The sequence below is a fragment of the Lemur catta genome, chromosome 18, assembly GCF_020740605.2.
Source record: "Lemur catta isolate mLemCat1 chromosome 18, mLemCat1.pri, whole genome shotgun sequence".
In the NCBI taxonomy this organism is placed as follows: Eukaryota; Metazoa; Chordata; class Mammalia; order Primates; family Lemuridae; genus Lemur; species Lemur catta.
The window spans coordinates 6,843,340-6,858,606 of NC_059145.1; the positions used below are offsets into that span (position 1 = coordinate 6,843,340).

Here is a 15,267-nt window from a genome sequence, read left to right on the forward strand (position 1 = left end):
CAGCAGGCTTGGCGGTGGGAAGAAGCTGCCAGAAGGGGGTGGCAGGAGAAGGAAGTGAGCCACAACCCCCAAAACAACAGGCACAGGAGGAGTCTCTGAAACTAGGAAGGGGACTCAAGTAGTTGCATTTAATTATTAAAGGGTTGCCCAGGAGGATAGAGATTGTGAGTGCATTTGGGTTACATGTATTTATGACATTTGTTTGGAGATGTGTGTGTGTGTTTACTTATTTTTATTTTTATTTTCCTTTTTTTTTTTTTTTTGAAACGGAGTCTCATTCTGTCACCTCTGATAGAGTGCAGTGGTGTCATCAAAGCTCACAGCAACCTCAAACTCCTGGACTCAAGAGATCCTCCTGCCTCAGGCCCCCCAAGTAGCTGGGCCTACAGGCACGTGCTACCACGCCCAGCTAATTTTCCTATTTTTAATAGAGACTGGGTCTTGCTCTTGCTCAGGCTTGTCTCGAACTCCTAACCTCAAGCAATCCTCCTGCCTCGGCCTCCCAGAGTGCTAGGATTACAGATGCGGGCCACCGCACACGGCCTATATGTGTTTATTTTTATCTAGGACAAAACAGCTGGGAAAATATATGTAAATATCACTACCATATATACAATACTTCTCTGTTCTACAAAGATTATTCATAGATATCAAATCATTTGACCTGAGCCAGTCCTCCAGGGAAGATTGTGCCGTCTCAGAGTGAAACTATCTCCTCTCTCATCCTGGGCTCTAAACCTTCACTAATATAACCCTTAATAGACTTTGCTGTCCCAGCAACAACATCCAAATGGACGAAGCCTTCACGACTGCGAAGCCCGTTCCCCAGTCTTTCCTCGTGTACTCAGATGCTGGCTCCTGAATCCCAGGGCAGACTCTGAGCTTCACCTTCTATGATACAGTCTCTTGCTTCATCTCGTAGCTTTAGATGTTCCTGGATCCCATTCTGACACTGAGACAAAGACTGTGAGTTGTCCCCCAACAGCCACACCCTCCCTTTCTCTCAGAGCCATAGAACCGTGGATGTGGAGCTGGCACAAGGCCAACCAGAGTCCACATTTCTCAGGCCCTGGCAGCTTGGTGTGGGCGTGTGGCTAGCTCTGGCCAATGAGATGTGAGTAGAAGTAAGTGTGTAAAATCTGGAGCCTGTCCTTAGGAGAAAGGGACAAGCCCTCCTGGCCTCTCCCACCTCCCACTGGCTGGAATAGGGCCTTAGCGAGCCGTCCTGGGCCGTGGGGCGGGGGCGCCCCCGGGAAGGCAGAGCATGGAGGTGGGAGGAGCTGCCTGACACCGAGCTCTGTCGGGAGGGGATGGCCTGAGGATGACGAAGCTTCACCTTGTCTACACCTCTGTTATCTGGAGGCCCAGCGAATAGGGTCCCCTGTTGTTTCCGCTTCCCCAACCTATGTCCCGCCCTCTGGAAATGTGGTATCCAGGCCTCTGGCTCCATCCAAAACCGTGACCCTGCACCACCGCTGTGCCCTCTGCCGTGGCCACTGGCGCGTCTGCATAACACTGTTTATGATCTTCTCTAAATTGGCTTATTATTCTATTTCATGTAAATATACTTATTTCAAAAGCAAACTTTAGATTGCGAAACCCATCTCACTTGGCACAGATAGCCTGTAACTCTACAAATACCAAGAACAAGGTGGAGCAAGGCGACCGGCTGCTGCCGACGGCTGGCCGGCACCCCCCCTCGCCCGCCGCAGGGCGGAGTGTGCGTGGGGGGGCAGCACGCGGGGGCGGGCGGAGAGAATGGCCCGGCAGATCCTTTCTCCCTGCGGAAATCAGAAAGACTGGCAAAGAGGAAAAACGGCGATTCCTGATGATGTGGCGCTCTGTGAGGGTGACATCTCACACCCCTGGGGGTGGGGAGGGGGACACTGCTTTTGACCCAAAAGCTGAAGAGGAAAAAACAAACTTCTGGAACTGAACAAACTCCCTCCATGCCACCGTTGTCCCATGAGGAGCCGTGGAGCTGCAGGGACAGTGCTCCAGGACTTCCTTGTGGGTAAGGGCTTGGCACAGTCCGGACGCAGGGACCACTACTCACCCACCGGTAGGTCCTCGGGCAGGGTCACTATCGTCATGTTGGCCAGGAACTTTGGGGCCACATTGGCTGCCACTGTAGGGACACAGAGTGTTGCAACATCTGGACATCCCTGCAAAACCTGACTCCCACCTGCTCCCCTGGGAGCCCATGCCAGTCCCGTGGCCAATCCAGCCCACCCACCTAGGCCTGGATTCCTCCCCAGGCCGCCACGGGGGGTGTTTGCTGATGAAGGATGCCCCCCCTTCTGGAGGGTCCCACTCAGGGTCCCCAGTTTAGTGCTGCTATGGTGGGGGAGGGGAGGCACCCACCAGACACCACGAGGGCAGGAAGCAGGAGGCAGGACAGCCATGGCTGGGCCATCACGTCGGAGGGACCTAGGGGAAGAGGTATTAGGGAAGGGGCCCCTGGACCCAGGCCTCCATCATTTTGGCAGACCCCCAACTGCCTGGGTCTGACCCTGAGCCCACCTACCACCACCATTCAGGAGGTTCCCCGTAGGGCCTCTGTCACCCTCTGTCCATTTTCCAGATGCTCCAGGGTGGGGGCAACCAAGGGGGAAACTAGGTGGGGTGGGCAGGATAGCTGAACCTGAACTTGACCCCAGAATTCGGGACCCACTGTGTACCAGGCACTGCTCCAGGCAGTAGATGTGCAATCTCATTATCCCTACGACTAGGAGGTGGCTGTTAGGAAACTGAGGCTGAGAGATGAAGGAGCCGGCCTGCGGCCACATGGAGAATCAATAACAAGGCCACGTTTGAGCACAGGCCTTCGGAGTCCAGAATTCAATCCCTCAACCGCTACCCTATACCTGCCTGTTTGAAGTGTCCAAGCTCATAGCACCCTTCAAAATTCAGGGCCTGCAGAGGGACTGTAATTTGTCCAGGACCATCCAGAGACTCTGCGGGTGGGCAGGGTCCATAGTCCATTGCTGATACGTTTAATAACTGCGGCTGGGCGCAGTGGCTCACACCTATAATCCCAGCACTTGGGGAGGCTAAGGCAGGAGGATCACTTGACCCCAGGAGTTTGAGACCAGCCTGGGCAACATAGCAAGACCTCATCTCCACAAAAGATTTAAAAATTAGCCAGGCGTCATGATGTCTGCCTGTAGTCACAGCTACTCAGGATGCTGAAGCAGGAAGAGCATCCTAGCTCAGATGGTCAAGGCTGCAGTGAGCTATGATCGTGGCACTGCATTCCAGCCTGGGCAACAGAGGGAGACCCCTGTCTCTGGAGGGGAAAAGCTGCCTTTGCAGCCTTTCCCAAAGTGCTCCATGGAACTCTAGCCCTGTAAGATGCCCCGCAGCAGAAGGGTTCCCTGGGCAGGTCAGTTTGGGGAGGGTTCATACTCTGCGCTCCGCTTGTTGACTGATAGCTGGGCAGGGACGCTTGGAAAATCCTGCCTGGGCCAGTCTTCTTGGTCACCTTACACTGCAAGCTGTCCCTCATCCAGGAACAGGGAAAAGGGGAACCTTGATCCCTGCCACTAAGAGCTCTGCAGCCCTAAGGCTCTTTCATCTCCAAAGACAATTCGTACCTCACACCACAGAAAGGGAGAGAGCAGGACAGATTCCCCAAATAGCTTGTTTCTTATTCTCTGTCAAGAAAGTTTTCTGCATGCTTGCTATGCTACTCTGTAATCATTCTGCAAGACAGGACTTTTACAGTATACTTTTTTTTAGGGACAAGGTCTTACTCTGTTGCCCTTGAACTCCAGGGCTTAAGCAATCCTCCCTCCTCAGCCTCTCAAGTAGCTAGGACTACAGATGTGTGCCACCATGCCCAGCTTTTTACTGCATACTCTTGTGCTAGGTGAATGTATTCACTTTTTCCAAAATAAATTACATTTTAAGTCACTTGCTAGATCAAAGAAAAAAATAATAAACTACAGCTTTAAAGCAAACAAAGGAATGCAGCCACCAGCACCTGGTCCCCAGCACGTCCCCATCCGCGTCCCTTTCCCTCCACCTCAGCCATCTGCAGTGAGGGTGGCCCTGCCAGGGCAGGTGGGTGCAGGGAGAGAAAGAGCAGGAGTGAGAATGGCTTCCGGAGCCGACCTGTGACAGTGAAACTGCATCCAAAACCTGAACTCCTCTCCCTCGCACCACCTACTCCTCCTTCCACACCTCAGGATCCACCCACTTGCCCACGCCACCCTCACACCCTCTTTTCCTGAATGCTCACATCCAGTCCGAGCCACCGCCTTGGGGACATCCTCCTCTCTGCCCTGGCTCACTGTCATCACCCTCCTCAAGGCCTCTTCTCCTCCAAACTCTCTAATCCACTCCACTCAACCAAACGAATCCTTCCTCAGGCAATCTACTGACCTCCTTCTCTCACTCAAAACCCTTCAATGGCTCCCTATTACCAAAGTCCAAACTCCATAAAAGGGCTCTCCAGCTTCATCTCTGACTGCTCCCTGCTTCACTGCCCAGCCCTGATGCCTCTCACGACCATTGACTCGCTCTGCTTTCCTGTTCTGCTCTCCCTTTGCACAGACTGTTCCCTCTCTTTGAAATGCCCGTCCCTGCTTTGCTGTCTGGGGACCTCTTATTCATTTTTTTTTTTGAGACAGAGTCTCACTGTTCCCCTGAGTACAGTGTGTGGTGTCAGCCTAACTCACAGCAACCTCAAACTCCTGGGCTCAAGTGATCCTCCTGCCTCAGCCTCCCGAGTAGCTGGGACTACAAGTGCACACCACCACACCCGGCTAATTTTTCTATTTAAAAGGGGTCTCGCTCTTGCTCAGGTTGGTCTCGAACTTCTGACCTCAAGCGATCCTCGTGCCTCGGCCTCCCAGAGTGCTAGGATTACAGGCATGAGCCACCACACCCGGCCCCTCCTATTCATTTTTAAAACCCAACTCCAGATACCCGCTTGATGCTCCCACTGGAGGGACTGCTTCCTCTGTCTGCCTGGACGGCCTCACAGGATGCTGTGCAGATACTAGCATAACCTCTGTGCTCTCGGTGCCTGCTGTCTCCCTGCAGGTCAGCCTCTCCTGCCAGGCCAGCAGAGATGTGAGGGCAAGGTCTGATGCATGTCTGTGACCCCAGGACCAAGCGTAGAGCTGAGCCCAGTGCAGGCTCAGTGAGCTATCTGAAATGAATGAATGAATGAGCCAGTGAATCACTGTAACCCCAGTGGGCTAATCTGGAACACCTGTGAGATGGAGCAGAGTGTAATGGCTAAGTATGTGGACCACACAGCCTGGGTGCTAATCCAGTGTAATCTCAGACAAGTGACTTAATATCTCTGGGCCTCAGCTTCCCCATCTGTAAAATGGGAATAATAGCACCTATACCATGGGGTTTGTGTTGAGGCTTAAATAGTTCCTAGTTCATAGTAAGTGCATAAAAAATGTTAGCAATTATTATCATGGGGAAGAAAGTTCTGTCTGTTGCCCCCGTCATCACTGGAGTCCCCATTGCTGGTCTCTCTCTTCTCCTAAACTCTGTACTGGCCGGCACTGATCACCTCACCCTCAGTCGGTGTCCCCTGGACAGTCAGAGACCCTGCTCCCACCTGCCCACCTGCCTCCTGGGCTTGGCCTGCCCACAGCCTGGTAGCCCCACATGAACAAACATTCTCCCTTCTAATTCAGGTTCGTCTTGCCACCATTTCCCCAGACCTGCTGGGGAAACTCTAGGGTACCAGGAGGGCTGGTAATTTTAAATATCTGCTGACATTTCCTGAGCACCTACTATGTGCTGAGTACCCTGATTCATTCATTTGTTCCCTTAATAAATATGTATTGGGTGTCCATGAGCCACCATGTGCCAGACCTTGTTCCCAGCACTGGGGATGCAGAGGTGAGCAAAACAGTCAGGGTGCCGTCCTCCCCGGGCTCCTGGTGTAGTGAATGAGACAGACTCTGAGCAAGTGAGCAAAGTCCCGCCTGGTTGCCCTGGTTTCATACTGCATCAGTGCTGTGAGGAAGGAGGATGTCGGCGTGGTGAGGGTGGAAAGAAGGGAACTGCTTCAGCTGGAATGGCAGACAAAGAGGGCTACACATCTTTTGACACTCGTCCCTGCAAGAGCTAGAGACTTTTTCTGCTCTCCTTGAATCTGGTGTATTATGTTTTTCTTAATTTTCTATATTTTATGATGCTTTGACGTCTTGGGGGCCTTACTGGTGGAGAGAAAGTGCCCCTCCCAGTGCTAGCTAATTCCTAGAGACAGCAGACAACTTGCCTTCAAATATGCCTTTTGTATACAAACCTACCAATCCAAAGCCCACACTCCCAGCTGCCTCCTTTATCTAACACTCACACACCAGCCGATGTTTCCCCTGCCCCAAATCACCCCAGGGCCAAGTATTGGACAACTAAGGGACCACCACGATAGCCCAGAGCCCACTGAAATTATTCAAACTAGCTGATCCTAACCCTACTCAGCTCCCTAACCTGCAGCTGCCTCCCCATGGAAAATGTAACAAAGGCTGTGGGCCAGTGTTTCCCTTCACTCCTTCTGCCTCCTGACCAGCCCTCATGCTTCCCCTCCTGGTGCTGCCTGGCATGGTATGTCCCCCCCTCTTGGGAATTGTCAGTAAACAAACTTTTCTTTCAATGGTATTAGCCTCTCTCTGTGATCACTCAGCCACCTCCATACATTAAAAATCCCTCAGGTACAATTAAGACCTCTGGCAAGACTCTGAGACTGATCAACAAAATATGGCAGCAGATGTGTCTTCCAGGCCTCCGCTGAAACAGACTGGCAGTTTCCCCTTCCTGTCTCTTGGAACACTCATTCTTGGAACTCAGCAGCCATGCTATAAGGAAGCCCAAGCAGCCCCTCGAAGCGGTTTATATGGAGAGGATCCAAGGCCCCTGGCCGGAAGTCCCGGTGAGCTCCTAGCTGACAGCCAATTCCCACTTGCCAGGCATGTGAGTGAGCCATCCTGAAATGGATCCTTTACCTCCAGATGAGCCATCACTGCTAAGCTCTTCCCATATCGCAGATTTCTAAACATAATAAGTGGTTTTTGTTGTTTGCCAGTAAGTTTGAAGGTGGTTTGTGACACAGCAGTAGATAATGGGAACAGGCTGGGTGTGGTCTCTGAGGAGGTAAAGTTTCCCAGAGGCCTGAAGGATGAAAAGAGGGGTGTGTAAGGAGTGGAAGAGGGAGCTTGCTGTTAAAATGGGAGGATCCAGCATTTATCTCCACTGCCTCCCCCTTGAAATCCCACTAAAATGACAGTAAGGATTTTGGAAGCTAGAAAGAATTGATGAGAGATTATCAACTTATAAGTTAATGACAGTTGAAATCAGGGCAGGGATGGGAGTAGGGTGCACCCACAGGAAGCAAGCTAAAAGCCCCAGGAAGACCAAAGGATGGAAGGTTCTAGAACTCTCTGAAAGCAGAGGTGTGGGGTGGCCTGCATGCAGGAAAACTAGTTGAAATTTTCTCGGAGAAGCAATTAGACTCCCAGATACCACTTCCCCACCCATGCAGTCGGTGGCTGCCCTATCCCAGAGAATACAAATGTTGCTTCCTAAAAGGTTGGGTCAGAGAGACCTGGACTTGGGGACACTAGGCCTGGTGGAGATGAGGATACCATGGTAGAAAGTGAAAGACTGCACACCAAATGGTGACTCTCTCAGTCCCTTTCCCCACTCAGTCCCAAGAGCATTGGCAGCCAGATGATATGACACCCACCCCCAACAACCAGAAATAAAAAACTGAGAAAACTAACCTACCTAAAAGGAAAACACCCCTAGACTCCAAAATGGGGGGAGGGGCAGCTCCAGTGCATCACTTTTTGGTGTGGCCTCCAGGACAGAAAGCCCCGCTCCCAACCCAGGCACCCCAGGCAGCTCTTTAGGGCCTCACCCTGAATCATAAACAGACAGCAGGGGTTCCCAAATGCTCAGGGAGGACAGAGACAGTGGCACGCTGGAGCTGCCAAGTTTGCAGGAGTTCTGCCAGCTGCTGGACACCAGGTAGCTGGAAATCAGCCATGAGAGAAGAATTCGCACCATGGATGTGGGCAAACACAACAATCAACGCTTTTCTTCTTCCCTAGAAACCTGCACACCAATGGCCAGATACTGAAAAACTCAGACTAAATCAAACAAAAACATGAAAAAAAAACAACTCAGAGGAGAGAGAGACAATGAAGAAACTGAAGAAGATTATAATTTATATTCTCAGAAACAGAAGGGAAGCTCCTGGATCCATGAACACAAATTGGATGATGATATAAAAACAACATCCAAAGAGCAAGAGACCTTATGGATCAGGGCTTCTCCACCTCAGCACTATTGACATTTGCGCCGGAGAATTCTTTGTGTGGGGCTGTCCTGTGCACTGTAGGATGTTCGGTAGCATCTCTGGCCTCTACCCACTAGACGCCAGTAGCAACCCCAAGTCATGACAGACAAAAATGTCTCCAGACATTGCCAAATGTCTCCTAGGGGGTAAAGCCACCCCTAGTTGACAGCCACTGTTATAGATTAAAAATGCAATGGACGGATAAGAATATAAAGTTGAGAAATAGAAACTAGGAGAGAAAAGATAAGAAATTAGAAGATTAATTTAGAAAGTCCAATGTCTGATTAATAGAAGTCCCAGAAAGAGGCCAGGCATAGTGGCTCATGCCTGTAATTCCAGCGTTTTGGGAAGCCAAGGCAGGAGGGTTGCTTGAGGCCAGGAGTTTGAGACCGGCCTGGGCAACATAGCAAGATCCTATCTGTACAAAAATTTAAAAATTAGCCAGGTGTGGTGACATGTGCCTGTAGTCCCAGATACCCAGTAGATGGAGGCAGGAGGATCGCTTGAGCCCAGGAGTTCAAGGCTGCAGTGAGCTCTCGGCCTTAGCGCCATCATTCTAGAAACCTCCGTGCCACGAGAGCCAAGTGGAGGAAGAAGAGAATGCACAAGTTGAAGCGCAAAGAAAGAAAGATGAGGCAGAGGTCCGAATGAACCGCTTGCTTGTGCATACGTGAAGACCACAAGAGCAGAAACATGGAAGGCCCGAGTCTGGGGACGTGGTACCAGTTGCTGGACTGCATGCTATTGTCTAGAACTTGCCTCTCAGTGGATCTAGAACTTCATCGCTGTCAGATCACCAAGGCCACCTCTGAGAGACCTGTCTTGCTCGTACCAAAACAGTCCCCACTGGTCCTTTGCCCTGGACCTGACATACTGGACTAGCTCTGTTCTCAGCTGTGACAGAGAGTGACAGGTACACAATAAATCATCTTCTGCAGGGGGGGGGGGGCTGCAGTGAGCCCTGACGACACCACTGCACTCCAGCCTGGGTGACAGAGTGAGAGCTCGTCCCTTAAAAAAAAAAAAAGTATCAAAATCACACTTATACCCCATGAGTATGTACAAGTAAAAAGAAATTAAAGAAAAGAAATCAACAGATAATGTCTCAAATGAGAAAACAGAGCCACAGCGAGAGCCTGCGATTTAGAAGCAGGTGTGCTGGGGGCGTGGGAAGGACGGTGGAAGCAGCCGTTTCCAGAGTGGGCGTTGGGCATGCGGAGGTGGGGCGGGGGAAAGGCTGGTTCTGCGATAAACCTTGTAGAACTACTTGATTTTTTTTTAAATGAAATACCCATTTTGCTTTGATAATGTGAGCACTGTCGCAGGGCAGCCCCAGCTAGCAGGGGCAACATGAGAGAAGACGGGTGGGTAGTGGGGCGTGCATGGCACACAGCAGGTGTTCGGCAAGAGCAAACCCCTTCCTTCTGCGCCTTGTGGGGCCATCTTCACCTTGTGCCTGCTCTTCCCGCTGCGGTCACCATGGAAACTGCTTGCATCCCTCCCTAGTGACCAGCACCGTTGGCTCGGCTCCGACTGCGTGTAGAGGGCAGCAGAGGAACTGCTAAGCCCTCAGTGCTCAGAACCACCTGCCAGCCGAGCCGCAGTCCTCAGGGGCCTGGGATGGTGCTGTGGGTACAGCAATGCTGGTGATGGTGGCGGTGACAAGGGCCGATTTGTGATGATGATGGTGGAGCTGCAGGTGGGCCAGGCATTAGTGACGGGGTGGGCTGCAGGCATCCACTGTGTGAGGAAAACCCAGGACGCCTTCCCAGGAGCTGGACACTTCTATCCCTGGTGTCCCTTTGGGGCTGTGACCTGGGACCTGACCCCCTCCTCGATTTTGCTCTCCCATCTCCCCATCCTTCAGAACTGAGTCAGTCGCCACGGCATGGGTAGCCATTCGGTGTGCAGCAGACAGGCATGCCGGGTGTGCTCAGCGCCGTGCAGCTGCCAGACAGGCGAGCCCCCGGGTCCCTCCACCCAGTCCCCGAGGGGACAGGGAGCTGGCCAGGCAGGGCCTGTGCTGTGGCTGGCACTTTGCACTCCCTTTAGGCGTCAGCAAACCATGGTCCAAGGGGGAAGGGGTGTGGCCCAGTCAGTAATGCAGTCAGAATCCACAGCCAGGCAGTCTGTGTGCTCTCTCTTTTCTAGGCTTCTGGTTTTTTCTTCTTTTTATTTTATTTTATTGGAGACAGAGCCTCGCTCTGTCACCCAGGCTAGAGTGCCATGGCGTCAGCCTAGCTCACAGCAACCTCAAACTCCTGGGCTCAAGCAATCCTCCTGCCTCAGCCTCCCAGAGTGCTAGGACCACAGGTGTGTGCCACTGCGCCTGGCCTGGCTTTTTCTTCTTGATCTGCCAGATCCCCGCAGGCTGTGCTGAGCCCCTAGACAAGTGGGGTTGGGGGAGAACAGCCTGAGCCAGGACCTTCACTCTCCAGGGCCCTGGAGGCCCCCACAGAGCCCCTTCCTATATTCGGTTATACCCACCCTCGTGGGAGTTTCTCCCAACTCCCCCACCCCCATTCTCATCCGGGCCTCAAGAAGCCTGCTGACCCTTACTCAGAGCGACAAAGGTGACCCCTCTTCCATCTGCATAAGGTGCACACAAAGTCTCTCCCCTGCATCTGGGCCTCACCATCCCCTGGAAGGAAGAGAAGGCTCGTCAGCCCCTGATAGACAGGAACCTCGGGTCTCAGGGTGGCCAAGTCTCCCGCCCTGCACCCCAACGCCTGGCAGGAGCAGGGTTGAGATGCCCCCTGTCTGGCTCCCAGTGCAGGGCTCCTTCCTGCCACATCCCTGCCTCTCCTCCCTCCTGCGCTGCCGGCTGGCCCTGGGTTCACAGTCTTGCCTTTTCTTTGTCACTGAGACTTGCAAACACTCATTTGATCATAACAAAGCTGACGTTCTACAGTCCAGGGCACCGTCCTCTGGCTTCAGTCACTTGAGAAGAACGTGCGGCTCCCTTGTGAGCTGGGGAAGGCATGGGCTGAGCCTCCCACCCCACTGGGGGCAGTCACTCCCGAGCTCAAACCTCCGAGATGGCTCCCACTGGCTGCAGGACACACTTCCTGCCCCTTGGCCTGTCAGGTGACATCCTCACACGTCCAGGGTCTCACTTTCCACCCAAGCTGTTCTCTTCCTTTCCTGTGGTCCAGTGGCATTAAACGCTCCCGTTCTCAGTCCACATGCTACATTTTCCTTCTTCTGTGCGTTTGCATAGGCCGTCCCCTCTGTCCAGAATGCCTTCCCTCGCCTCTGTGTATGTGCAAATTCTGTCTCCTTTAAGGCCCAGGTCGGGCGTAGAGCTGTGTTCAGGCCATTGGCAGCCCCTCCTCAGGGCTCCGGGGTCACTGGTAGCCACGCAAGGCGCGAGTGGAAGGCCCAGATGAAAAAGGGAATGGAGTTGCCCGCGGGCCAGGCCTCAGGGGCCTTGACAGTGCTGGGTGAGTCCCTCCCCAAGGGCCCCTTTCTCCCTGCTGCGGGCAGCCTCAGGCCAGGCCTGGGTCTGACTCCAGCCCCAGCCGCCGTCGGGCTGCTTTTGCTCAGTCTGCACCGCCAGAAACCCGGGACGCTCCACAAACTACAGCTTCCTCACCCCAAGCCCTCCCACCGCTCTTGTTCTTTCCCTGTTCTCGAAAAGTGCTTATTAATGGTCAAAAAGGACACGGAGGAGAACCGGGTGGCTTTGGACGTTCACCCCATGAGACGTGCAGACCCCTGGGAGTCCACCCTGGTCTTGTCTGGCCCAGGAAGTGCTGGCTCCTCAGCCTCAGCGGGGAGCAGTCCATGGCTCCAAGGCTTTCTAGAATTTGGAGCCATGCGGAGTGAGGACGCCAGGTCCTCCCAGGGCCTCCAGGAGGGCCAGGGACCGAGGCCGGCCCTTGCCTGTGGGGCCCCTGATGCCACGGGGCTCCCTGCCACAGCCACCACCTCCGCTCACCACACGCTTTCACTTCCGCTTTCTCACCTCTGTTCCCAGGTAGGAATTAACATTCACGTCACATTACTCTGAGGACAGCAAGGGGCAGAGAAGCTCAGACAGGGACGCCCAGGAGCAAGGGGCAGAGGGTGGGGCCCAGACTGCCGCCACATCCAGGGGTCCCGGGCAGGCCTCGGCCTGGGCCCCGCTCGATTCCATGTGCCCCGCCTGCCCCCCAGAGCAGACACCAGCCGAGCCAGGTGCCCGGAGCAAGGCCATGGGACCCAAGGGTCCGGGCTCCCTGCCACGGCCCCAGTGTCCCTCCCCCAGGCTGCTTTGTCTCGCACACAGATATGGAGGCAGATGGCTCTGGGCTCGGATTCCAGCATTTCACGTATTCGCAGCACAACTCCAGGCAATCCCTTTTCCCTCCCTGGGCCTCAGTTTCCCCACATGCCTGTTGTGGCCTCTTGGGTCGATGGGATCTCAGCGCTCACTGACCCCTCCTTGTGCCCGCTGCCCCACCCAGCAAGGCCTGCCTTAGTGGGGAGGCCTGCCCTGGCTCTCGCCTGGGTCTCCACCTTGTCCCCAGGGCAGGGAGATGTGCCAGGGCTGAGAATGGGCCAGAGCAGGGGCCAGCCTTGGTTGGTCCCTACCTGACACTTCCTAGTGCTGGCTGAGGTGGCATTGGACTTGACCATTGGCCCCGGGCCCAACTCTGCCTCAGGGGTTCTTCAGGTTCTTTCTGGCAGTGTTATTACCCCCATTCTATAGCTAAGGAAACTAAGGCCCAGAAGAGTTAACGGCCCACCCACAGTCATGGAGCTGGCCGTAAACACAGCAGGCGGGCAGGAGCCCAGGGCAGCTACTCAGCACCGTCAGCCCCATGTTACAGAAGAGACGGAGGCTGCACAGCGGCTCAGGGCTTTCCAACCCAGCGCGGTCACCCCTCTGCCCAGCGCTCCCACCCAGCTGCAGGAGGGACTTTAAAGTCCCCGAAGCTCACCTTGGCCCCAAACCCCACTCTACCCCTGGTGCGTAATACCCCTGGCCCGGAGACGCCCGTGCCCAGCCCAGCTGGACTGGGCAGTCCCTACCTGGGCCCCAGCAGGGGCCGCAGAGGCGGCAGATGGGCACCGGCACACAGCTGGGACAGTCTGAGGCCTGTCGCAGCGCAGTGGCAGACTTTGGCACCATCTCCACCTCCCCTGAGCAATCATTAACCTGCCAGAGGCCACACCTCATGGGACGGAGTGGGCTCCTCGGACACACTTACCACAGGTGGGACGGGCAGGCGGGAAGAGCTAGGGCGACAGGCTCCCACGCTCCCAGGACTGGAGGCCCAGGCCAGAGGAGAAGGGGCCTGGCAGAACCCGAGCCCGAGGACCCACAAACAAGGCTGCGCCCTGCGGCCAGCCAGAGTCGGGGAGGGGGACCAGTGGAGGGCTGTGTCAGAGCCCTCTGTCCCCTCCCCACTACAAGTTTCTTCAGGGACAGGGAACCCAGGGACAAGGTGAAGTGGGTCAGGTCAGGAGAGGGGACTGGTAAAGAGTGTGACAAGCAAACATGAGACTCCAGAACGAGCCCCGTGAGGTGCAGGTGTGCACAGGAGTGCGGGCGGCCGAGCTTGGACCACGAGCTCTGGAACCTGTTGTCCGGTGTCCCCTCCACTCAGACCCACAGGGGACATCTACCCTCCCCCAGGGCCTTCGCCCCCCCCCCAGGCTGGCTTTAAACGCTGTCTCACGGTGGCTCCCAGCAGGGACTGAGCCCCAACTCCTTCTTGTTCACCCTCAAGGCCCACCCATCCCCACGCCCACACAGGAGAAGGGGGCCCTGGGCACAGTTTTCTTGAGGTGCACGCCCCCTGCCTTGCCGACCACTGCCTGGTCGTCCACTGGGCAGGGCACAGGCGTAATCCCCTGCTGCCTGCGCCTGCACCCCGGGGCGCCGGCACCTGCTGGGAGCCTGCGAGGGCCGAGGCGCTCAGTAAGCCCCAGATCCACCAAGAGACCATGAGATGCAAATCCTGAGACGCCAGGCGAGTCCCAGGGACCGCTGTCCTCAGCCTCCCAAGAGGAGCTGGAGTCAACATGTATTGAGCACCCCTGCGGCTGCTTTGGGGGCCCAGGTAGGGACTGCCCAGGCCAGCTGGGCCGGGCACGGGCATCTCCGGGCCAGGGGTATTATGCACCAGGGGTAGGGTGGGGCTCGGGGCCAAGGTGAGCTTCGGGGACTTTCAAGCCTGCTGGACATCATGTGCTCACTGAAGCCTGACGTCACCCAGAGAGGCGGGGACTGGTAACATCACGCCCACTCTACAGTGGAGAAACCTGAGGCTCAGAGAGGGGCAGTGCTTGTGCCCACGTGCCCCAGAGAGAGAGTGGCTGAGCTGGGAGCCAACCCTGGCCAAAGAGCACTGTGACACAGGAAGGGCGGGGGAGCAGCCTCCCAGTCCTCCCCATCACCCCTGGTGGGGGCAGGGCACCTTCATCCACACTCCTCTCCCCCATCCCCTGGCAGTGGCACCTGATGTTCCAGTTGCCCAAGAGCCCTGCCCCTTCTCCTGGTAACAACCCCTAGCTTTCCTTCTGCGAACCTGCACACCCCGCCCTCCCCCACTCCGTGGTGAACACGAGCTGAGGCCTGACTGGTCAGATTACAGCATCCCCCTGGCCAAGTTGTTGGATCGGGTTTGGACAGGTGACAACGCTGGACCAATAAGAACCAATGGGACCCAAATAGAGGACTTTTGTTGGAATAGTTGAGAACCTCCTTCCTCCCTGCTGGGATGTCTAAATTGTAAGAAAGTAACTCTGGGGCTTCCGACAGCTGCCTTACTACCATGAGGGTAAAGTGTGACTGAGAAATAACCTAAGACTAAGTAAAGCAGAGCAGAGAAATGGAAACACATGGATTCCTTGTGACTGTGTGTGAGCCCCTGGATGCAGCCATGCCTGAAGCCATTACCACTGGATTCTTCAGTAATTGAACCAATACATTCCCTCTTCTGCTA

The 15,267-nt window shown here is 54.9% G+C and overlaps 1 protein-coding gene across 2 annotated transcripts in view; it reads right to left on the reverse strand.

The window, feature by feature from the left end:
* The window catches only part of CDHR2 (cadherin related family member 2), a 34,855-nt gene extending 21,432 nt beyond the window's left edge, over positions 1 to 13,423 (reverse strand). The window contains exons 1-4 of one of the 2 annotated variants that reach the window (XM_045530631.1): positions 13,349 to 13,374; positions 10,892 to 10,973; positions 2,365 to 2,430; positions 2,057 to 2,128 (exon numbers count right to left, since the gene is read on the reverse strand). In XM_045530631.1, the coding sequence (XP_045386587.1) occupies positions 2,057 to 2,128; positions 2,365 to 2,430; positions 10,892 to 10,970 (217 nt within the window). In that variant the 5' untranslated portion in view covers positions 10,971 to 10,973; positions 13,349 to 13,374. Of the gene's footprint in view, positions 1 to 2,056; positions 2,129 to 2,364; positions 2,431 to 10,891; positions 10,974 to 13,348 lie in introns of both variants that reach the window. The other variant, XM_045530632.1, reaches the window with a different exon arrangement.
* Positions 13,424 to 15,267: the final 1,844 nt, after the last annotated feature.